The sequence below is a fragment of the Stegastes partitus genome, unplaced genomic scaffold (genome assembly GCF_000690725.1).
Source record: "Stegastes partitus isolate 25-593 unplaced genomic scaffold, Stegastes_partitus-1.0.2 Scaffold99, whole genome shotgun sequence".
Lineage (NCBI taxonomy): Eukaryota > Metazoa > Chordata > Actinopteri > Pomacentridae > Stegastes > Stegastes partitus.
The window spans coordinates 173,721-198,563 of NW_007577830.1; the positions used below are offsets into that span (position 1 = coordinate 173,721).

At 41.4% G+C, this 24,843-nt stretch overlaps 1 protein-coding gene across 1 annotated transcript; it reads right to left on the reverse strand.

Annotated features, from left to right (window-relative positions):
- Nucleotides 1-7,134: 7,134 nt before the first annotated feature.
- On the reverse strand, nucleotides 7,135-23,107 carry atp8b3 (ATPase phospholipid transporting 8B3). Its single transcript, XM_008277526.1, has 29 exons — nucleotides 23,035-23,107; nucleotides 22,658-22,748; nucleotides 22,505-22,572; nucleotides 22,347-22,404; nucleotides 21,908-21,990; nucleotides 21,663-21,776; nucleotides 21,069-21,167; nucleotides 20,392-20,453; nucleotides 19,650-19,722; nucleotides 19,350-19,420; nucleotides 18,629-18,720; nucleotides 18,305-18,463; nucleotides 17,260-17,348; nucleotides 16,979-17,172; nucleotides 16,674-16,882; nucleotides 15,289-15,398; nucleotides 14,751-14,937; nucleotides 14,470-14,582; nucleotides 13,878-14,045; nucleotides 13,469-13,580; nucleotides 13,257-13,332; nucleotides 13,041-13,164; nucleotides 11,613-11,799; nucleotides 11,261-11,484; nucleotides 11,070-11,153; nucleotides 10,763-10,987; nucleotides 9,890-10,028; nucleotides 9,516-9,646; nucleotides 7,135-7,531 (listed from the first exon to the last, which is right to left on the reverse strand). Exons 3-29 carry the CDS (start codon nucleotides 22,511-22,513, stop codon nucleotides 7,331-7,333), a joined length of 3,393 nt encoding a protein of 1,130 aa, XP_008275748.1. The 5' UTR covers nucleotides 22,514-22,572; nucleotides 22,658-22,748; nucleotides 23,035-23,107; the 3' UTR covers nucleotides 7,135-7,330.
- Nucleotides 23,108-24,843: the final 1,736 nt, after the last annotated feature.

A 24,843-nucleotide genomic window follows, 5' to 3' on the forward strand; every position in this document is an offset into this window, starting at 1 on the left:
GAGAAGGAGAGGGCCTTCAGAGGGCTGGGGGAACCAGGTTGGAACAACAGGCGACATGGGAAATTGGCTGTGAAACCTGTTTTTAAACAACCCTACCTGGCCTGGACCGCCTGAATGTGTCCTCTGCCCCTAGAAAAAAAAAAAAATCCTTTGTGCCATGCAATCATCTTTTTTGTCAGTCAAAATTTCAAGCTCTCACCTGAAACAAGCATAATCTAAAAGGTGAATCGTGAAGTCAGGTCCACTCTGCATTACTCACATAAGGACAATCATTGATTCTGTCTTTTTTGAAAGAAAATCATTTTTATGGCATCTGACAAAGTAAAGAGACACCAAAGATTTGATGTTTTTGTTGGACGGTATTTGCATTATGCCGGCCTCCTCCTTCAACCATCCAAGTAGCCACTGAATCTGCTTTTTTTTCTCTCTCTCAACTCACCTCCTTTGTGTCTGCCTCCTTACTCTCTCCCACATCCCCTCTACGCCGGCACACGGAAGCAACAAGGGCGAAAGAACGGCAATAAATCTGACAACAGAACAGCACATAGCCTTATTATCAGAGCCCCATCCTGCACACACACAAGGCCGTCATAAAGAAAACAACGCAGCCTATGAAAAAAACAACAAGGCTTTCCAATTCTCCGCCTCTGCCTCCCCCTCCTCCTGTAGTCTCCTTCATTCCTCAGCCAAAGGTATTCCCTGATGGCCAGCCATTTCAGAGAGCAGCTCAGCCTGATCATACGGCAAACTAATGAATTGAAAAATGAATCGATGCAGACAGAGAGAGCGGGGCCTTGACCCCTCCTGAAGGTGAAACTCAAGACGCTCGGCAGTAGATACTCAGGTCTTCCAGGCCCAGGTCTATATTTTTTGCACAGATGTTGGAGGCCTGTAGGGAGACATGTCATTGTTACTCTTAGCCTGAGCCTAGAGTCTGTGTTTCTCTGACCAACAGGAGAGGCGGGTGAGATGTCTGGACATGCTCTTTGTTCTGCTGGGAGCTTTTTCTCTAATCAATAACTGAGAACCAAACGATGACAACAACACGCTCGGGCATCCAGCCAACTACATTACAGCTGCATACGAAAAGCAGAATGTAAGAGGAGCACATGGAACCCGGTGAAGATGGGGACACAAAGGCCTCAGTACAGCAGCAGCAGCAGCAGCTACAGCAGCAGCAGCTACAGCAGCAGCAGCACACCTCTCTGTCCCCAGTGCTGCCTGAGCTGGCAGAGCAACAGTGCCCCCTGCTGCTGAAAGCAAAGACCTGTATCCAGCAGAGCAAGGGGGGGTTCAGAGTGGAGGAGAGGGAGGGAAGAGCCACTAGATGCTGAGGAGAAGTCATGGCACAACACATTCAGGCCCTCACAGCTCTTTGAAGGCAGATCAATAGATAACCATTATCCTATTGTTGTTCCTCATCCAACCAGCACTGGTGAAGCCGGAGGAGGGGGATGGTTAAACTGAAATGCTGAAAATGCAGGGATTTAGCAAAGGCAGGGATTTATTTAGGCAATCCAAATCTGACAAGAATCAAGAAAAGGAAGAAAAAAATAAATTTTACACAAAGAGGGGAGAGAAAAGTACAACAGAGTAAAATGTAACAGAAAGGCATACTGAGACAGACACGTCTGAGGTGCAGTGGAGGTTTAATTTGTTTTTGGGAGGCTTCGTATTTTGTCAAATCATTTTTTCCATTCATCCATTTCATCTGTTTGCAAAAAAAAAAAAAAAGAAATCTCTCTCAACAGATGTGATTCAAAGCAAATCTCCTGGTTATTCCCACACAAGGGTTATCAGTAGCTAACCCAAAGCTAACCACCACACTCAGCTGTTCAAATGCTACAACAATTAGTGCCAATGCTTACTGCCTTAATGCGAGTCAGAGAATATGGTACTAGGGTTAACACACAGCTACAGTGCGCCCCACTGACGACGGGCGGTGTGTGCCATAGCAACCAACAATCAGCTTTTAACTGAATTAAAATATACTTTTTTAGTAAAAAAATAAAAAAAAGAATCAGATTTTAAGGCCGTACAATAACCAAAACCTCAAATGACAAAGATACCACACACACAGTATGTGTTACAAAAACAACGGGGGAAAATAAAAGAAAGAAAAATGTCTCCAAACACATAACTGGACACATTTTGAAGCAGAAGAAAAATCTCTCATTCTATCTTTGGTTCTCTACCTCCTCTGTCCCTCTAACCCCACTGCCCACCCCCACCCCCTCCTTCTCTTTTCCTCTCTATATTGATGCGGGTATTTAATTAGTACCATAGACACAAAGTTTCTATTTCTTGTTACTATTGTGCTCTGTTGTGCATAAGTAAGGCACCTTGTTGATAAATCAAAAACAAAAAAAGGAAGGACTTTTTAAAAGGAAAAAAAAAAAGAGGGATGCAAGGACTGAGGCCAATGAAGGATGTATTTTTCTGCATTCTGTGTGAATATAGACTCGGAGGAGACATTTACCACGAGAAAGAGAAAGAAAAAAACAAAAAAGAGAAACAGGGAGCTGCTGAAAAGAAGAATAAATGACGGACGCTTTCTCTCTTTTGGCATTTCATGTCAGAACTGTGGTACTCTCAGCCCCCTTTAAGCTGAGCCCCAAGAAATGGGGTAAAACGGAAGGGGGACAAAACATGACCTCCAAATGTCCTGGCTGACTCAGTATGTTTTATTGGAGGGTGGGGTGGGGTGGTGGGGTGGGTGTTAAAGCTTGGGACTCAATAGTTATCTGTATGGTCTTAAGATGCAACTGTAGCATTTCCAACAATGTAGTCAGATTAGCGGTGCAGATTAGATAAGCGATGGTCATTGTAGAGGAGTTGATCAGGAGGTACCGACGGACCTCACGTTGCTGTAAGCAGTGAGTTCAAGTCGCCAAAGGAAGATGAGCTTCAATTGACTTGTGGTATACAGTTCAGTGAGCATAAGTAAATAGCTAGATTCAGCTCTAGGTATTAAAGCTGACAAAATGACATTTGTTTGTAGTGAGAACCAATGTGGCTACCTCACTAAGCTGAGTGGTTTGTGAAACCGCCACTAATACCAAAGATACTGCAGCCTACCAGTCACAAACTGCCTAGGGGGACACAAACCAAAAATAAGAGCCCCCCCTCTTTGCCCAAAACTGATAATAACACACACACAAAGACACACACACACACCACACACAATGTTCGTAACTAACAGCGCAGTCAGACTGCATCGTGCCACATAGGAGGAGGTGGCTGCCTTGCAGACAGAGTTGAGTGCCTTTTCCCTTCAACCACGGGTGGGACTGCACTGGACACACAAACACTGACACACACAGACACACACCCAGCCATGCAGATGCATGCATAGAGCTGCACACCCATTTACAAAACATGCACTCACACAGACAAAGCACCCATAATTGGATGGACAGAAAGGGGGGCCAAAGAGAGGGACACAGAGTGGGGGCTGTGTCAGCATTTTCTCCCATATTGACTTTCCATCTTGATACACTAGAATACAAGCACTTTATCATGTAGAAAGTCTATAAAACATTTTCTATACACTATTTATTTGAAACAAAATTATATGTTACTCCTTACTCTGTCAGAGTCTTTGTTACTGTATCGTTGATCTTCTACTAGCTTTCAGCCTTTGTTGTTTTTCTTTTTTCGCTCTCTGCCCGGTGTGCTTATAACCCTCAGCCGCTTTACCTTTCTCGCATCAGAGATATTTTTGTGTAACAGAGAAAGAGGGGGGTAAAAAGGCTGTGGCTCTAAGCACTTAGAGGGCTGTAGTTGTAACAAAAAAAAAGAAAAGAAAAAAAAAAAATCTTACCACGAAATGTCTCTCTCTCTCTCTCTCTCTCTCTCTCTCTCCACTGCGTGCAAGCACAGAGGCTGCACTAGAAAAGTGTGGAAGACTCACTGACAGTTTATAGACACAAACTCTCTCTCCTCCCTCCACCTTGTCTGTCCAGTCAACCTTTCCCCCTGGCTAGTGCTAAGACTTGGTAGGCGTGTGTTGACAATTAATTCTGAAATACCTCAAAAACCTTTCATGTAAACTTTATGTAATTTAAACTGAAAATAATACTGCTAATGATAACAATGATTATGAAACTATGATACTATGATAGTTAGTTTTGGAACTTGTGACTTGAAGCTTTATACTGTTAAATTCCTTTTATTTGTTTGCTTATTTTTCTCGTACGTTCTCTTCGTTTGTTTTTGCTACGGCATGTACTTACTGTTTTTCATAAAGGAAAAAGACATTGTGAATGTTTCTGTGGAGGGTTACACGAGAAAAGAAGAGACAGAAGAGAATAGCAGGAGAGGGGTCAGAGCTATTCACCTTAGATGTTTAGTTCAAAGCTCTCTCACAGGCGGGTACATTCAAAGAAAAAACAAAAAACAACAAAAAAAAAGAGAGAAAGAAATGACAAAAATATGATTTGGGCTGAATTATAAACCAAAAATTTGATGTTAAACCAAAGGAGGAATAACCTTATATCCATTGTTAGCTTTCTTCTGTCTTTAAGTTGTCTTTTCTCTGAAAAAAAAAATAACAAAAAACAGTTTCACAGTTACTTTTGAAGGTTCCTGGGTGTGTTCAAGTGCTCCTGATGTTCTTAGAATATTAAAGACCAGCACCTCCTATTGAAAAGAAGGTGCGCTTTTTTCTTTTGTGCATGGATATTGTATAACTGTATAGAAACCAACAGGAATGACCTGTGATTTTGTGGGGAGAGGAGGAGGATTGAAAGACTTGGGAGTGGGTGGAGATAGGGGTGGGGGATATTTTGGTTATCAAAATAAACAAAAAAAAAAGGGTGGGAGGATTTGGGTTTTAGGCGTTGGAGGGGTCCTTGTTTTTAGAATTTCCGTCACTGTTGGATTCACTGGTTGTGTGCATGTGTTGTTGCAACCCTTCCCCTTTCCCCATGTTTCTTTGATGTATATAAATCCAGACAGTAGGGGGCAGTGTGTGCTGGGGGAGGTCAAACTCCTCTCCTCCCAATCAATAGCATTCAATTTTCATTCCTCAGCTTGTGGTCTTCACTCGGGTCCTGAAAAGTGTGTCTTGCTTTTCCAAAGACAGGCTGTTTTCTTGGAGTTAATCAGAGGGACACACACAGGCCTGAGCGGCCGTGAATATACCTGTATGTCTGTCTACATGCTTTTCTTCAATCTGTGTATATGTGTTCATTTGTACTTATGTGGAAGACGAAAAGTGTTTTCTATTTTCTGTTCCTTTACTATGGGTTGCAATATTTGTCATGCAAAAATTTGAAACCATTTCTTACTGACTGACCGACCAACCAACCACAGTACCATCTGGCAACTGATCATCCAAACCCGAAATGTCGTCAGCATTTACTGTCAAACAGCATATGTGTGTGTCATTTCACTGCGGGCTCGAATAGGTTGCCAATGGGACTGATGTAGACACCCCCAGTCACACTGTGCTCTCCCTCTTCTGTTACCTGTTAATCAATCAGAACCAAGTGTCTTTGTGATGGTAGAAGACAATCAGTTTCAAAACAAGAAAAAAGGTAGAGAGAGGGCAGGCCAGTGGGGAGGAGGATAGGGGAGGACGGAAGAACAAAATCACGGGAAAAGAGGCTCTCTGGATCGTGACAAGCTGTAGTGCCCGACTGCCAAACGACTGCCCCGCTCGCTCAGAATACGTTCATCCCGTCTCAGCCGAATCTGCAGCATTCGAGCTCCACGCGACGAACCGAACATTTTAAATTCACCCCCTCATCCCCCCCGTCACTTTCCACTCTGCCTCACTTCCTGCTACTATGTAGTGCAATGCAGGAGGAGAAACAAGAACAAAGAGCTGTGGTGCAAAGACCATATTTCCCATCACCCACCACAATATCCTGCTAATCTAATGATGATGTAACCAGCCGCGAGGAATAAAAATGGCTCCGGTTGGTGGCTTTTGCACAGAGAACTATGCAAACACCTGACCCCCCCAATCTTAATCGTTGCTGCTGGGTCAGAGTGAATAACCCTCAATCCCACCCCCTCCCTCCCTCCCTGCCTCCCTCTGACATCTAAACGCTCACACTATGACCTCCATGACCTCTTATTGGCCCCCCTCGCTCGCCGCCCCATCCCACGAGCCCAGTGCGGGCAGAGCAACCCCGGCCACTCAGGGTATTTGGTAGAGAGTGGCCGGGGGAGAGAAGAGCACTACAGCGCCCCATGTTTCACCAAGACTGATGTCACATAGCTTTACATGAATGCCCCAAACTGCCACTGACATCAAAATGGAGTCCATGCTGGTGTTTGCAAGCTGATCCTCCCCGCTCATGGCTCCATTGTTCTACAATGTTTGACTGTCTTTGTCCCCAGCGCCAAGGAAGGGCCACAATCAATGCAAAGACACTTACATTGTACTTACTTAAGTTTACAAAGTCGTCTGGAGACGGTGGCTTATATTGCACTTGGACAGACAGACAGACACACAAACAGACACAGGCACATGCTGGAGAGGGTGAGTCTGCCTTTTGAGAGTGTTTGCTGAAACCAAAGATGAAATCAGAGGTACGACAATCTGGCTGCCAAACCTAGAAGACAATGTTCAGCTCTCTGGGCTGCTCTACGGGTCCTGTGATTTTACCGGCCATGTGGACATTCCACGTATTGCACTTACAAACATGTACATACACATACCTTGGTGTAAACCTTTCACACACACACATCTTCATCCACGCAGAAACGAGTGAATAACCCACTCACGTCTGATCGGAAAGCCTCTTTTCCCTCCTCCCACTGCAGAAGCCGGAGAGCCTGTGGAGGACTTTTAGTTTCACTCTAGTTGAGACTTTTGAGAAGGAAAAAAATCTGAGTAATAACTGTTACAGAAAAATAAAAACTTAAAAGGATAATATGGGTAAATTGCGTGTTTTGAAATAAATTAACAAATAAAACAATTGTAAAACAAAGCGATGCTGCTGGTTCATTGTGTTTGGTTTGATCTTCAAAGGAAATCCCCCGTGACCTCGGCAGATGGAAATTTGATTTTTACCACAACGGTCTGACAACAAAGATCAGAGGTATTCACACAGAAGTAAACCATCGATGTAAAGGTCATAAACAAGATTCAGGGCACGCTGCGTATTTTGCGGGTTATATAGTTTACTTTATTTGAAAACAGCCATACAGTAACATGTGGGCTCCACTCATAATTACCCTCAAAAACATGTTTAGAAAGACAGAAATGTAAACGCGTAACTTTTTAACTCGATGTTGCAGGAACACTAAATATGATCACTTCTTTTCCAATATAAAAATAACAATAATTAGTCAGTATTCCTGCAACATGAGGGCATCATAATTGGCCTAGTTGGTCGGTACCACTTGCAGTCACCTTCTCATGCCCTGGTAGTACTGTGCTGTGGAAGCTGGTCCTTGTGGTGACGATTCTTCCGGACCCAGCGTCCTGGGAGATGGCATAAGACGAACGGCGCAGAGACGTCCCTCTTTTGAACTTTGACCTCAGCTCCACTGGCTGATTGGTTATAATGTGGACCTAGATCACAGAGAGGTCAGAATGGCATCAGTGACCAAACTGAAATTGGTACGCAAGTTAAAATTTCAGCTTTTCCAACAGTAACATACATAAGCAACAAATTCACCATTTCAGCCCAAGAGACACCCATTTACTCGAAGAACAGTCACCTTGCATCCATTTCATCTCAATCCATCAAATATTAGAACAACTTCTGCTTCACTATCTCTGAATTGCTTGGAATTTGTGTAGCATGAAGTACGGATATTCGTAAAGATATTCGTGAAATTTTAGCTAAATATATCAAAAAGTTTCTTTTGCTAACGTTTTAAAAACTTGCCCATCAGCCTACTTGCAGCATGTTTTTACGTGCTTTGAAATTTGAGGCTGTGTTTGACTGACAATGTGTCACAAACTTTAAAGATAAAAGCCTGAAATTTTCACGGTTATTTCTTATTTCCTGATCATGTCACAGCGTCAGAATCTGCAATAATGAACAAGTAGCTCAAATCATCTCTGGTTATGGGTGTTGATTTATGAAAAACGTTTAGGCTGTCTTGAAAATCCGATCTTTGACCACAAGCTAATCGAAAAAATTGCTAATACAGAAGTCAACGACTCAACTAACTTGTTAAACTTTCAGAATTTATCGAGCAGAAATGACAAGTTGCACCACAAAAGTGAAAAAACAAAAATCACTCAATAGTCTCATCCAAAGAGAATTCTGCAGTTTCAAAATGGTTCTCAAAATACATAAGTAAAATAATTTATGAATGCAGACATACCGTTTTCAGTCACTCGCAGAGTCTAAACCTAAACATGCTAAGAAACACAGTAATAATCTCTGGCTGTTATGTTCAGTAGCTCCCGAGATATTGTCATTTGATTATACCGTCAAAAATGAATGTGCAAAAAAACACATTTAAAATTAAGTCAGCGGGAACTAAAAAATAAAAAAAATCTCAGAAATGATTTGATGCATCAATCTAAAATTTCACTGATGCCATTTTAAATATCCATACTTTATGGTAAAACGTTTGATGGCTGAGCAGAAGGCCTATGATTATCTGAGCTCTAAAAATCTCTTTTAGAACATAGCAGCAACTCGAGAGTTATCACTGAGAGTAACATTTTAAAATAACTGGTAACTGATGGGACTTTTTCTGGCTGATGCCGGCTGTTTGACATACGGAACTGTAGGGACATGTGGAAATGGAAACTACAAGTACTACTGTTCTGTGTGCTTAGGTGCCTCATCACGATCTACTGTATGTATTGATTATATAGACTGCTTCTTTTCTTTGTTTTTTTTTTTAAATCGGCTTTAGCAATGTTATCAGGAAATGGGGAGAGAGGTGTTGATCATGACAAATGCAGCTCGTCAAGAGTAATCCCCTTTTGTGTTTGAACTAATTTGTCATTTATAAAAGCCAGGGGTGTACAACACATTTGCAGCTTTAGATTTTGAGAACTCTTGCTCTATAAATAGATACTGCACCTCTTAATCTCGTGGTCTCGTTTTAACTCATCCTGTGTAACATTAACCGGGACATTTTCAAGCCCTGTCACAGGGCTGTGCAGAATAGTCTACGGCACCTTGTTGTCATCGTCTTGGCCAGCGCGAAGTCCAGAATGCAGGAGGGATGTTCCCTCAAAAAAGGGATGGGGGAATTATTTTTAGTGGAACATTTGCATGCAGGAAAGCACGCACCGTCGTTAAAATGGACAATTCAGGGGGGGAAAAAACCAGCATGGCTGCCTTATTGCATGATGAAACCTTTGGCAAAACTTGAAATTTTCAGTAGTGGGTTGCTACTTCCTGCAGTAAAGGGGATTTTGAAAACACGTAGATGGCAGAAGGGGAAGAAAAAGCCACATTAAACACGAAGCTAATGGCAAGCTTACATCAACATCCTACATACGATGAGTCAGAGTACCATTCACACTACAAATCCCTTTTTTTTTTTGTACTCTCACATGCCAAAAAAACTTGCAGATGCCTCACCTTGTGTTTGTCATGAGCTGTGAGAATCACATTGAGAGCTTGAGCAGTCACTGAGGGTAAAACAGCTGTCCAGGCGGTGAGCAGAGCTGTGAGCCACACAACTGGATCAATGAAGGCTTTATCAGAGACTCCTGATGAAAAGAGCATACAAAGCAATCAAACCTGTCTGCAGGAAAGGTGACAGACCTTTCATTTCTTCAAGGTGTACAGAAAACAATAGAAAGCCACTAAAATAGATAGTTCATGTTGTGTAATTGTATGTTTTTGTCTGCATTTGATATTATTTGTCTCTATTTGAATCAAAATGGAAAGTTGAAACTCAAACCAACAAGTGAATTAAGAACAGGTCTGCAATGAATGAAGTAGAATAGTACCAATAAAGACATAGTCAACGGGTGAACTCTGAAAAAGGCGAGCGCTGTGGCACAGCCTCGTACAGATGAACAACATCGACACAGAGACACACAGAGCCGCTATGCTGAACTTTGTCCAGAACCTGGTCAGCCGCACAATCTGACAAATAGAAACATTGTAATTAGGGGAAAATAGGACATCTGGATACACAGAACAGCAAATCTTAGTAAGCAACACTTAAAAAAACATTTGTTTCAACATGATTGTTTTTTTTTTCTTTTAGAATAGAATAGCTCAGCACAACAGATTAGAACTGAATAAAACAGAACACACAGAACATACTAGAATCAAACTTACTGTCGGCTCCACAGTTCACAACACTACAGTACAAAGAGTAATAAAAGTAAAGGTATTTTATAGCATCTACCAAAATTTGTCCTCTTAAAATGAAAAAAAACCCCAATCTTTTCTCTGACGAGTTCACAGCAAACAGTCAATTTATCGAAGAACCTAACCACAGAATTAAGCAATGAAATATTATGTAATGATTGAATACATTTGTCATCATAAACTGCAGTTTGCATTCGTAGATTTCGTGATTTCTAAAAGAACTCACTAGTAAATGAAGCTCCTTACTCTGAATATGATCAATTTAAATGTAAAATTATGAGAAAATGTTTATGTTTTCAAAGATTTAGACAATGCAAAATTACACTAATAGTTCAATGTCTTTTCATAATAATCCTTTCTAACATTCCTCTTTTCCTCCCCTCTCACATGTCACTATCACTATCACAATATCTGTTAAATATGTTGCGCTCCTAATCAGATTTTGAGCTGCGATTGCAACTCACTGAAGGTCACTTGCATCTACAAAAAAAGATGATCCTGACCTCAATCGTGGCAGCAAACGTAGCTGCCATAGCGACAGTGACTGCCATGGTCTGGAAATCAACGGCTGTGTCGTAGAAAACTCCAAACGGGATGAAGAAGAGGACAAGGGATGAGTAGACAGCTTGCAGGAGCGACAAGGACAACATTAAAGGGTTGGAGAGCTCCTGTCTCGGTCCACACTTGTACAGCTCAGGAAATTTCAGGCTGCTTTCTGCACTCACATCCTAAGACACAAAGAGGCAGCTTTTACTATTGTGAAATTCATCTTTTATCAGATAATGCAGTTAATAAAAACCTCAGTCTGACCTGTTCAAAAATGGCCAAGCACATAGTTGGGAACGCTGTGTAGCTGACTGTGTACAACGCAATGAACCATGTCTCATACAGTGACTGTGAGAGAAATAGACAGTGGAATAATGCAGAGCGTTTTCTCCAACTTCAGTTTATAATGTGACCTTATGAATTAACGTATGTAATGTAATCAGTGTGTTTCTAACCTGAGCACTGAAGCCATTGAAGATACCAAACCATATATGCACAAGAGCAAAACTGCAGGTCTTAAACAGAAAATAACGCAGGAAGTTGGAAATGCGGCGATAGGACCAGCGGCCGTGGACCAGCAGCAGCCTCTGCAGAAACCTGAATTGGGACAATGCAAAGTCTGCATTCTGCACCGCCTGACCTCCCTCCACTCCTGCCAGTCCCACACCAACATGAGCCGCTGGTGTTGTGGACGGACAACACAGTTCAACAAGAAAAACGTGAAAACATGAACACAGAAATCAGAACACACATTTTGTTTACATTTTACAACAACAAATTTTCATCTTTTCATTTCACCATACTCACTCTTAATCATGTTTACATCATTGGCGCCGTCTCCGATGGACATGGTGATCGAGCCGGTGTGCTTCCTGACCAGCTTGACGATTTCAGACTTCTGTGCAGGTGTTACACGGCAGCACAGCACCGACTGACACTGTTCTGCCAGGCGCATGAATGTGGCCCCCCATTCTGGTCTCTGGTCAAACTCTGCCTAAGGTAAAACACCATCAAAAAACTCAGTTTAGCTGCTGAGCAACCTTAACAGACATCTGGAGGAGCTGCCATCTTTGCTTATGGGTTTGACAACCTCTTTAACAATTTATGGTAGATGTCTTTTTCTGGCATTTTCATTGTTATTGATCAGTCTGTAGTAACACAGGCAGACAGGAAACAAGAAGAGAGAGGATGTGACCTGCATTTCTGTAAACATTCACCTCCCAGACACTCAGCAGTCTTGTTTTAAACCCTTAGTTAAAGGTTAGACTTATTGAGTTTAAAACTCAAAAATGCAACTAATCTGTTCCATCTCGGCTGTGTGGGTGTAGTTTAATTAGCTTGCTAGTGAACTGCCAGCATTTAAAGGTAAACAACCCGACAACTGTCATCAGATTTTGAGTCAAATCGAGACTGGTGTGGAAAAGTATGTGACATCACTGTTTGCCCACAGAGCCCAAGTAGCTAAAAACTGTGGTTCCACCTGAGGCTGGCTCCAGATGCGAGTCAATCCCCTTAGACCCCCTAGGGTAAAATGCCCAATCACAAGAGAAGTAAACAAGTTTACAGCCTGGTCCAAAAATGGTTCTGGTATCCATAGCTAATGTTCCTATGTATGGCGGTGAATCTCTATATAACCCACACATTTAAACTAAAAGGCTTAAAGTTATGTGTTTTAATGGATAATCTTCATAGTTCTTTAAGTACAATACTATAAGATGGGAGTGTGGTGGAGCTTTACAACTGAAGTTCTGGAAACTTATAGTTGATGTCATGGAGGGTTAATCCATCTTTATACACTGTACAGTCAATGGCAGTTTCACTTACTTTAAAACAAGAACTAGTGGACAACAGTGACCAAATTTTCTCATGTCAGACACCCAAACCTTTTCCAACTTTGCAGAAAAAAAAATGTATGGTCACCCTGCTGCTGTAAACAAAAAGATACGAAATTAGGTCTCCAGGCCCTTTAAGGCATCTTCTGTCAGTAAATATTTCTCGGGAAAAAAAACTTTGCTGCCTAAAAACTTGTATTTATGGAAATTTATGTCCAGCACCTTATTAAAACATGAACAGTAGAGGCTTACATTTCTGCTTTCCACTGACCTCTCCGTGTTTCTGATATAAACAACACAACTTTTCATGAAACTGAATTGCGGGCAAATTATATGAATAGGGTTATACGTCCATTTTTAAAACTTTATAAGTTGTCTATTAACTGTGCAGGGTGGTGTTTACCAACTCTGGCCCAGTGAGGACCACAGAAGTCTTTGCACCAGCCATCTCCTTGTCTGCAGCCCACAGCTCTGTCTGTCTGGCCTTGAAGAAACTGACCTGTGGGTCTGGGGACTGGAGTATCTGTCTGCAGGGGCAAACAAACAAAGATCAATGGGATGGTGTGAGTGTGTGCATGTGTCTGTTTGTGTGTGTTTGTTTATTTTTATCATTGCCAACCTCAGCTCCTGCCATTCCAGTAATCTTGTATCAGGATCCAGCAGTTTGCAAGAATATCCAATATTTACTGCAGTCTCTATAAGCACAAGGACAGACGGGGCAGGTATCAGTGAGAAAAAACACACAAATCACAGTGATATTCTGTTTCTAGGTAGTTGCAGCACAGCATTCAAAATCGTGCCAACCCCTCCTGCGACAGCAGATCACAATACCTTTTTTGTCTCCAGTCAGTACCCATACTTTGAGCCCAGCTTCTTGAAGAAGAGCAATAGTCTCAGGAACGCCCTCCTGTAGTCGATCCTCTATCGCTGTCACCCCCAGAAGCTACAACAGTATTTCATTTTAGCATTCACATTACTCACTTTACTATATAGTAGTATGCCGATTATTACATGATATAAGTGAAGTTAAAACTCATAACAAGAAAAAAATGCACAAGATGTAACAAAGATGCCTGTTTTCTTAAAGGTCTACACTGTGCTCGACACATATCAAACCTTTAAGTACAAGCTCGATTTAAAGAGCTACAAGTATTGGTCACACTGTGTCACTGATCAGCAACACCACTTTATATTATGGATTGACACTAAACATGTAATATCACAGTGAGAAAGAGCCCACCTGCAGGTCTCTCTCCATCTGATCATATAGCTTTTCCAGCAGTGCGTCACGGTCACAGGTCGTCATGGCAGCAGACTCTGCAAGAGTTTGACTCCACTGCTCCCATGATGCCTCAGGAACAGATCGAACCGCAACACACAGTGTCCTCAGACAGGCCTCAGCAAACAACTGACAGAAGATAAGTTAACATGGTTTTTGAGAGGCTGCACATTATTTACCGAGCTATCTTTAGGGCAAAACTGAATGATCGTAAGAAAACACACCAAATAAACATTTAGGTCATGGCAGGGATGCCTCAGCTGATAACTGATAACTCTTTCTTAAAAACCCTACTGATCAGTGGTCAAGAACTTTTTATAGATCTTTAACTACTAGTGTGTACAATCTTTGATAATCAGACAATTGATAATAGAAGATATTGTACATCGAGTCCATGACTTATACACACCAAAACGACAAAGAAGAGAGTCTATAAACAACTTTACAGTATTGGACTGATAACTGTTAGTTAGAGCAAAAGCTTAGCATAATGACCTAAAACAAGAGTAAGAGCTAGCCTGGGTCTGTCCAAAAGTTAAGTACAGTACTTCACCTCCAGGGCTCTTTCAATTCTTTCCTGATATGGACAGTCCTTCTGCAGTCTCTCTAGGATCACTATATCCGCCCCTTTACAGTACAGTTTTAACCCACCCTCGGGCTCTCGCACTAAAAGAAAAAGCACATCCAGTATGGATATAAGTGGATTTATAAAAGATGACGAAGAGACTTATAAAAGATGATGAAGAGATTGTTTTAGTTGAGGCCAAGTAATGAGTCGGAATGAAACCAAAGAGAAAAGAAAAGAAATTATACGAGTGTGTGTTATACTCTCACCCAGCACAGACATGCGTCTCCTCTTGCTGGTAAAGTCCAGCAGAGCTAGCAGCTGATACTGGCGAGTGACACCCAGTTCGGAGACAACGAGAAAATCTCTGGTCCTGGAAAGAAAAGCCCAGCCAAGTTCCCTGGCAGCACCAACAAGAGCCTCCTCATCTGGGGATGCAGCTTGGTAAACCGGAGTCTCTGGAGGAATGCCATGATTGCACGAAGCGGACGTAAACATGTTGTCTTCCAGGAATGGACCATTGTGCCAGTCACTTGCTGATGTCATGTTATTATTTCAGATTCAGACCCGTGATTTAGAGGTTGGAAAATAACAAAAAAGACATCTTTCTTTTGCTTGACAATATGCTCGTGAATTACAGAATTTAGACCTTAATTTGTAGCAAGAGTCCAAATAAAACAAAAACACAATTAATCACATTTCACTAAATATCAGACCTGAAGTCAGCTGTTGCCGGAGGTTTGGCACTTTTATCACTTGGAGAAAAACCCCTATTAATCACAAAAAACACTGATGTACACACAAAACCTCACCGTCCTTCCACTCTGCCATGACAGTATGACATAAAGCCAGTGCAGTGAGGAACTGTTTGCTGAGTGGACACTGCTGTCCTCTGAGTTTCTCCACAAGGCCGGGAGCTGACATGAACAAACCACCGCAGGAGAACGGATTCCAGCTTAACTCCATGGGCTGCAGAAAGGGAAAAAGATGGTAGGCAAAATGTCAGCGTGTAAAGATATGACCTGGTGTCTAATGAGAAAGAAGATTACAGAATACAGAGTGATGAGGTTGGAAACATACAAGGCAAAAAATAGCAAAACACAGTTCAAAGATGTGGATAAAGGTGTTAATACGGTACCTCTACGTCCTCTGCCCGGACTGATGAATCACCTATGAGAGAAAATACTATATTTAATGAGGTGCAAAAAGCATTTGAATCATACACACAAGTACTTTTTGAAAGAAAGAAAGAAAGAAAGAAAGAAAGAAAGAAAGAAAGAAAGAAAGAAAGAAAGACATCAACAGTCAGGAAATGGCTAAGACAAACAACATATAGTTTATCATACATATAGTTTATATATTTAGCAGATGGCCACATGGCCATTGCATATGAGCACGTCAAGTGTCTCCGGTTGTCTCTCTTGAGAATTATTCAAGGGATTTATGAGATTGTCTCAACAGAGCAATATTTGTTCCACTGTCAGTCTACAAGGAAACTTTGCTTTCTGGTCTTTAGCAAACCCTGTTACATAAATGACAGTAATTTTCTTTCTTTGTGATACGGTCTTGTAAATTCACACAGTCTTGGGCACAAACTGGGCACTCAGTTGCAAAGCAATCACTGGTAAAGGAACACAAAACGTAAAAATTGTCTTATTGCTGCCACTGTTGTGTCACACTGAAAAGAGGAAAATGATTTAGTGTTTTCACATGTTTACTTCATAGTCATGATAAATGATCCATAATTTGATGGAAACTTCTAAGCATCGACCCTTTCATATTTTTTACATCACAACTCTTCTGCAGCTTCCTACTTTGTGACTATATTTTAAAACAATTATTTCAACTAAAGTAAGCAAAGTCATCCAATGAGTCTGAAACATAAAGATTTCTACTAAACAAGAGCAGTCATCATTATATTGCTTGTCTTGACATTGTTGACAAAATGACCACTTCCTGATATGCCTGCACAGATACAATTAAAGTTGCAGGGAGGCATTTTAAGAACATTATATTATTTCTACCTACTGATGTAGCATGAGCACAAAGACACTTTCACATATCAGCATCATGGTGCTGTTTCTTTTGCACTCGAAACTTAAAACATGTAGCCTCTGATAGAGACAGACATTTACCAGGTAATGAGACAGTTTTGTTAATCTATAATGACATAACTCCCTCATTGTTGTTACCATAAATCTCCCCAGCTATGCAGCACTGCCTGAAGAGCAGACGATTCTGGGTTAGTGTCCCAGTTTTGTCACTCAGCAGGTACCCCACTTGGCCAAGCTCCTCATTCAGAGACGTATTCCTGGCCTGGGCCGGTCTGTCTGCCGGCTGCCAATACATCTCCAAATCCCAGCCAATAAACAGGCTGTGGACCGTGTGGATCATCTCAAACCTGCAGACACACATGCACAGAGCACACAAACAGTCACGTGTATTTCCACCTTCCTGCCCGCCCACAAACGATCGCAGTATTGTAGGTGGAACTGACGAGATATAGAGTGCTATGGGCATAGCTGGGCTGAGAAGGATGATGTAGCTCCAGTAGATGAGGAATCCGGTGTAGACTGGATTGCCGTTAACCACCAGAGCAGACGGCACCCCTGTCTGGCTCATGACCTGACTCGAAAACACGCCACTGCCAATGGCAAGAAGCAGAGCTGCTAGCAGCACGGACAGGACTATCTAGAAATCCAGAATATAGACACACAGTTTAGAACAACTCCACAAGATGCCTCGTGTTTGTCATCCCCCTGCCCTTTACCCACTCACCCCGATCACCACTTGGTTGAAAACTTTTTCTGTTTGAGTCGTCTTCACTTTCAGTTTCCCGCAGTTTCTCAGGATCTTAGTGTCCGCGCCTGGCATAAAACAGACAACTATTAGATGCTATCGCTGCAGCGGCCAGGCCAAGTGAGTCAGAGGATCATCCTGCAGCCAGAGGGTGAGAGTTCAAGCCCTCATGTCAGCAAGCTTCTGCTGATGTGCCCTTGAGCAAGATGCTGAATCCCTACCAGCTCCGGGGCTGTCTGACCCCGGTGCGGAGAGGTCAGGGGAAGAGAGAATTTTCCTTGCAGGGATCAATAAAGTATCACATTATGTTTTCCGGTGATGTTGTCTCAATCTCACATAGACTGTTGAAAGACGGTGAACTTCATGTGTAAAAATGACAAATAGTTCAAGGGCAGAAAACCGACTCAAACTTAGCCCAACAACAGCAATATATGTCAACTTTGATCCTGCTTAATTTAAAGTAGGCCACGTCAAGTAGGAGGTTGGTTAGAGTTATAATCTGGCTGAACTGGGGTCACACCAATAGACAGTTTCTGATAAATGGTATAACACTCATCTCTGCAAGAATTTGATCTATTGATCTGCTTCATCAGAACTGAAAGGGTCATAGCTTTCAGATCCGTGGCACCTCTGCCTGGTCCGGTTATATCCGATCAATGATCACTTAAAAGACAGGAGGAGCCTATACGTTAACGCACCCGCATTTAGGAGTTAAGTACTTAGTGCCATAATTAGCAGTAGACTGTATTTCACATAATAAAATTTGTCATTGAAGCTAGTGGAGGCCACAGTGCAAGGTGTCATGAGGATACGTGGTCTGGGAACATTTTGTAATAGTTTTCTCTTTGTGAGCCACTGTGCCACACATAAGAGCTATTCTTTATCCTTTCTGCATCAATGTCATCTTTAGACGAAGCAGACTAGTTTTAAAGTAGCTAGTACTCATTTTATAAATAAAAACTGCAATCATGAAATTCATGGTCATATCCGTTTCTCGAAACTGAATACATTCTTCTGCCAGTACCAGTGTATATGGCCAAGCCGTAGGCAAAGTCTGTGTTGCGTAGGACTGTTCCCCTCAGGAGGATGTGCTCGCTGTCCAGGAGAAGACACTTTCCCCTCCACTGCAGCTGACCTCTGAAGCTGTACAGGCGGTTGTTGGGTTCCTCGCAGAGTACAACACCTGTAAAAATGAGAGGTTACATTTGCTTTTACTTAGGACAAGTATGCAGTTTCATAGTAACTTTACCACTTTACTTCTTACTCTACTTTTAAAGGAGCAGTTTTTATTGCATTGTTTTGTAGCAGTAAACTGCATTTTTATGAAAAAAAAAAAACATTTATTCACCATCAAAGGCACTAAGGGCCTCCTCTGAGGGGTGAGAGGTCAACTCATTGTGTGTAGCACTGAGCGCCTGTCGGTATTTAAGGTTGGTTTCACTGTATGAAGGGGGAAAAAAAAAAGGTTATAGTTAGCACTGAAGAGTTGATTCATCCACCAGAAATAATGTTAGTTAAGACGTTATGACAATATATAGATAGCATGCATAAGCACAGTTACTCAGTCGTAATTGCTTTGGCTCACAAGTTCAACAAAGAAATGTACATATTGTTTAGTACAGGAGAAATTAGTTAGAGCTTATTGCGTCATACAATCGATGTAAAGGTTACTTTGCATCTTTAATTTGTGCCTATCTAAAATGTTAGTTTATTTTCCAACACAACTAATGGACTGTTGACTTCCGTATTTTCAAGAGCCACCATGGCAACAACAAGCATGTCCCAGACACATTCATCCTTTTAAGTGGCCCCTGGAAACATTTCTGTTGCAGTCTGTGCTATTTGCAATGCCTATCATTATTTGGTTGCGCATTTGTATTTCTAATGTTGTAGTACCATATTGTTTTGACTTGTTTTAATAGAATGTAAAGAAGAAAAAAAAAGCACTACAGCTACTACTACAAAAATCATCAAGTGCACGCATTTCAAATAAGTAATTTATCTTTATAAAATTACAAAGAGGTATTAGAAGGCGTCATCAGATTGATTATGTCCACTACGTTGCTTACCCATCAATATCAGCCGTCTCTACGTAACACAGACTGTGAGGTTCTGAACTACACAGAAGGAGAAGATCCGCCTGGACAAAAAGACAGAATATAGAGGGATCAAATAAAAAGTTACTGCACAAATGGATCCATGGATTTTAAGCAAATGTTGTTACTATTACTACTATTTTTATTTACAGCTGTCTCTACTGTAGGTTAAAAACATGCAGTCTTACCGTACCAAAGAAACACTGACAAATCAGACATTTTTTTGGAAAAGACTGCTGCTAATTTCTATGTTTTATGAATTGAGAAACTCACAGGGATGACTTGGTCTTTATGGATCCGCAGCACATCTCCCACACACAAATCTTTCCACTGTACTGTGTTGAAACTGAGACAGAGGACAGATGAGGAATGAACATTTGGAGGTGGAAAAAAAAAATCAATTTTCATATAATTTCTCTGACAAACTCAACCAATTTGTTTTTAATAGATCAAAAGAAAGAGTAGAGAGATAAAACACTATCAGTAATCAAAATCTAAACAAAATTCACTACTAAAAAACTGACAAGAATTTACCAAAGGATTGCCTTTTGATAACAAACCTTTTATCAAAACTGACTTACAGTTTGAATTGAAACACAAAAGTGCCAATTTCCAATCTATAAGTAAACTTTCTAAATATTTATTTGAATAGAGCAGTAATTTGTATTGTAGTAAATGTCTGATGAGGCATTTAACTAAAACAAAATTTTCAATGGTAAAAAAAAATGTCTAGAAGTCAACGAGGGAGGCAGAACATTCGATATGGAACATCAGCAGAAACAGACTGAAGAAAAAACACCTCTAAAAATAAGAGAAAACGTCATCAAGAGATTGGTCATAGTTCTTGTCTTCTGACAGGTGAGGAAAATGCTCTGTGTTTTTGCACTGCTTTAATGCACAAAGGGACCATCCAGGGATTCACTCATTCACACTTCATTAGAGATTCATTAGAGGGCTGTTTCGAAGTGGAGCTTTGCTGACTCCTAAGAGAATAACCCACTGTCTTTGTCCTCACCTCTGGGAGATGAGTACGTCACAGGGTCGGGAGTTAATTTGAGAGTCAGAACGTCTTCTTGCCTGGACCAGAGATGGAGAGAAGGATGGAGACAGACGGAAAGAGGGGAAAACGAGAATGAGAGAAAAGATAAGAGGTAGGTTGAGAAGCATGACAAGGATGGAGGGTAAGAGTGATGGACAGGAAGCCTGTGAGAGGGAGTGAGGGTGGCCGTGAAAGGTTGAACAGGAGAAAAGAGAAAGGAGAAATGCCATTACGGGGCTCTACAGTGACACCAGCTGGGAGATTTACACCCTCCACTAAATGATTAGTCAATAGAGAGGGGTCAAGCAAGCGTTTCACCCAGAGCTGTTAACGACCGTAACTCAGTGATGCACTTAACCAGAGAATTCTCCATGCAAAACATCACGCCTGCATTTAAAAGGAAAAGCTTTAATGATAGGGGAGAAAATTAATGCTACTGGGATGACTGGTTTTGTCAATGAGAAGAGGACAAGGAGTCAATGAGGACAATGAAGGAGAGAAAAGAGTGCGTACATGCTTAAGTGTCAAGAGCATAAAAGTAGGCGCAAAACCCGTCATATATTTGTGTTGAAGCTCATGCATGCGTGTGTGAGCAGGTACATGCAACTCAGAGATATTATAGCACCCAAAATCACCGCACGAGCCAGTCTCACCATGTCGTTGCTGAGGTCTTTCAGGCCTCTCACAGTGAGTACGGTGGTCAGCGGTATGATGGTGATGTACCACGGTATGGATGAGATGGCAGGGACACACTGGAGACGACGCAGAGAGGGAAAGGGAAACAGTCACATCTACTGCATCAATGTTATGCACCACACAAACTATTTGCATAAGTACTATGCAAAAAGAGCCAAAACACAGGTTGAAAGCTTGTAAGCGCATCTTGAGGTATTTTGTTTTGCAAAGCTATACTAAACGTGCAACATAATTTGTCTACCCTCACTTATACAGATAAAAAATACTGACAGTCAATTTCTCAACAGATTATGTCTCAAATACCTCCAGAGACACAGGATGCAATGTAAAAGAACAGGACATGTATATCATCTTGAAAAATAAACATGTCTCTTGTGGGAAGATCCTACTTTTTATTTGTTTTCCTCTTCCAGACAGCCACCATGGCTATGCATAAATATTGTCAAAATGACTCAAGTTGAGCCCATAAAAGCACCTAAAACTAAGTAAGATTTATTTAAAAATTTAAAACGTGAAAAGAGTGAAAGAGAACAGCAGAGCCTTCAGCCGACCTGCATCACCACCATGAGGAGGAAGTAGAGATTGGCTGCGCGCTGGAACTGTTCGAAGAGCGTCAGGGGCAGAAAAGTCAGGGGGGAGTACTTGTAGCTGCGCACCACATTGTCCTGGCAACCAGAGAGCGGCAGAGAGTAAGAGAGAGGGACATAAGTACACATTTCTACACATTAGCTTGTATCTCTTTGCATGCCAACAGATGTCACATGACCTTGTGGAAGTAAATGTGTGATGGACTCACCGCGTATCTCCCCCAGTGCAAACACAGGAAGGATTTCTTCTGTTTGTGTTTGCGGCTGTTAGCCTTCACCTCCCATGTGAGGCCTGTTAGACAGACACTTAGGTCTTAGAGACCGTTTCCATGCAATGACTTTATGTAGAACTTCCATCAGAAGACAACAGATGAAAAAATGTGAATGTTTATGTGAAAGCGTCTGTAGTATACTGCTGATAACCAACTCTCGAAGGGATTCTTAGTTAGAGCCTCAAGAAGGCAAAAATTAGTCTAATAGCATCTGCTGAGGAAACATAATGCCCTGTAGGAAAACAATTAAATCCAGGTGTGAAGGATGCAACATACACTGAGATTTACACTGAGATTTATCCACAACATAGCGTGTAACACAGTTTAGCAGGTGAAAAACAAGGAAAATAAAGTAGGGAGCTCAAAAAAGACATACCAGATTTAAAACTCTCCTTGACCATGGTGCTATGCAGACTCAGATGTTCAGAGTTATGCTAAACGAAGCAGAAAACACAATGAGGTGGCTGCTCATGTCCCCCTACCAACAATACTTTATCTGTCTTGTAACTTATTACACTGTGTTGCCATGCTTACCTCTACCATAGCAAAAAAAGACAGAAGGTAATAAATCACTGCTGCTGATCAGTCGTCTATAATCTACTCTATGACAAAAACAAAATGTTACGAAGGTGAAGTGAAGGCAACTCTGGGCTTGTCTCCTATATGATGAAATACTGAGAAACTTACCAACTCTTCTCGCTGAACCTTTGATGGAAGCTGAATGAGCAACCTTGACGAGAGACCCGAGGCTTCCCAGATGCAAACATTTGCATCAAACCTGCAAGTTTCCATAACAAACTCATAAGAGATTCATCAGCACAGGAACAACACAGCTACAGCGCAAGTCATGCTGTATTTTACAGCGCAACCCTCTCCATGATAAAGTGGGTAGCACTAATGGAAGGAGACAATAATAGCTGAGCAACACTTGTCGACAAATTAACAGAGTGAAGCCTCAGAGGATCCTAAACCGGCCTGCATGAATCTTGTTTATCAAGCTGTGAATAGCAACATCTTTTGTCATATGAATAACACACATGATTCAGAAAAAGTCATGAATTTACCTGCAGTGTTGGTTACTATTATCCTTGAATCCTTGGTAACGACTTGTAAATAGGTACCATGGCAGAGCCACCTGTCACGAAGCTCCACTGACCACAGCTCGCGTTTAGCAGGATTGTTTTTAGAAACATTCCTCAGCTGCTTTTCATAACACAAATCTGTGTCATTTATTATCCTCTGTTATCGTGGTGCAACATGACCCTGGCTCCACCTCTCTCCTTCTCCCAGGTGAAGACTCTGGCATCGCAGGCTGTAGTCCCCATGCACCTTACCTGAGGCAAGAAAGGAGAATGGAGGAGGAGCATCAGGGCCAGTATAAGCATATCAAAGATCACACCAGAGGTTTGTTTATCTCATTTTCTGCTTCATTAAACTGTAAAAATGCCTGAAATAAGAGCTTAGGCAAATGGGGTGATTTTTTTTTCTCTCTTTTTTTTTGGCTAACCTATATAATTAAGTGTCCCAGAAAGTCTTTGTGTTGGTATGATAATGGGCCTTTTGCACTGTAGCAGCAGTGGGAGTATCAGTTTACAAGAATGTGGAACCAGAGAAACGAACAAGGCTCACAACCTTTTTGGTTTGTTTCTCACCCAATCCTTCTCTATATAAAGTAATTTAAGTTCATCCTTGATGTGATCAAAACTGGGCTTAAAACGACCCATTATAAATTAAACCTTGTCTTCACTCTGGTTTATGTTTGCCAGGTCAGGTGCAAAATAAGTAACCAAAAGCTGTTTTTGCAGGCCAAGTGAAAAGTGACGTGAGGATTGGCCAAATCAACAATTCATAAACTTTTAGATTAAAATGAAACACTGAACCAAAAATTTGTTTTTCATTCATACGCCTTATTTCACGTATTATATGAAAATATTTAAAATATTTGTGTTCAAGGACTAGAATATGACTCACTTGTAAGATTTAAAGAAAAGCTAATGTATATAAGTATTTTTCATATAACTGATTCTATGTAAACTAATACTTAACTTTAGATAAAGCCTCATGTCATTGACTGCAGGCCTTCATAGTAAGCATTCTGCTGTCTTCATGTGTCTAATGCCACCTGGTGGAGGTGAGCCCCCACTGCACTTTAAGCATGCGATGAAGGTCAAAAAAGGTGAATCTCTAACAATGGCAGCTCTGAACAAAAGCGACCCACTAAATTGATGTACAGTCAATGTCAGTTAAAAGTACTATTTGTGGTTTCATATCTCTTTGTCTCATTTCTCCTCCCTAAGTGAGGCTGTCCCCACAACGGCCACACATCAACACCTGAGGTTGTGCGTATGGTTCTGTCTTATACTTGACTGTACGTGACTGCGTGTGCATATCTAGGGCGATCTTTCCTATCTATTTTTACAGCTGGGCTGTGCAGCAGAGTGGTTAGGGTGATGCGCCAGTGGTGTGGCATGGGTGCTCTGAGGTCCCCACAAACAAATGACAATCAACAGGCCAGACTTTCCCACCGCAACAGTTTAACCGTTGCCAAACCTCACAACATGTACACAAAGGAAATTCGGCCCTTTAAGCCTGCTGGTTTGGATTGCAAATCAACCTGGCATCTCAAAATGGTTGGATATTAAAAATTATAGCCAGTATTTCAAAAATTAAATAGCGCAAACTCTTAAAATATAAGTAATACAAGTAAATTCAAGCCCAATAGGACATTCTGCTCAAAATATAATAATTACATATCTATTTGCTTGTGTTGGTGTAACAATATGCTGGTTATGAGATGTAAAACCTTCAAAGTTTAAGCCATAATATCTGAGATTCTCATAACTAAAAACTGAATTGGTCACACATTTGTACAT

Bases quoted from the DNA above. Each gene is read 5' to 3' on its own strand.
- atp8b3 (XM_008277526.1), bottom strand. The intron at 21,168-21,662 runs GTCGGCTGAAGG...CGTCGTCTCCAG, and splicing joins TCCTCATGGTGGTGATGCAG to TGTGTCCCTGCCATCTCATC. The intron at 14,046-14,469 runs GTGAAGTACTGT...ATCTTCTGTCAG, and splicing joins GAATTGAAAGAGCCCTGGAG to TTGTTTGCTGAGGCCTGTCT.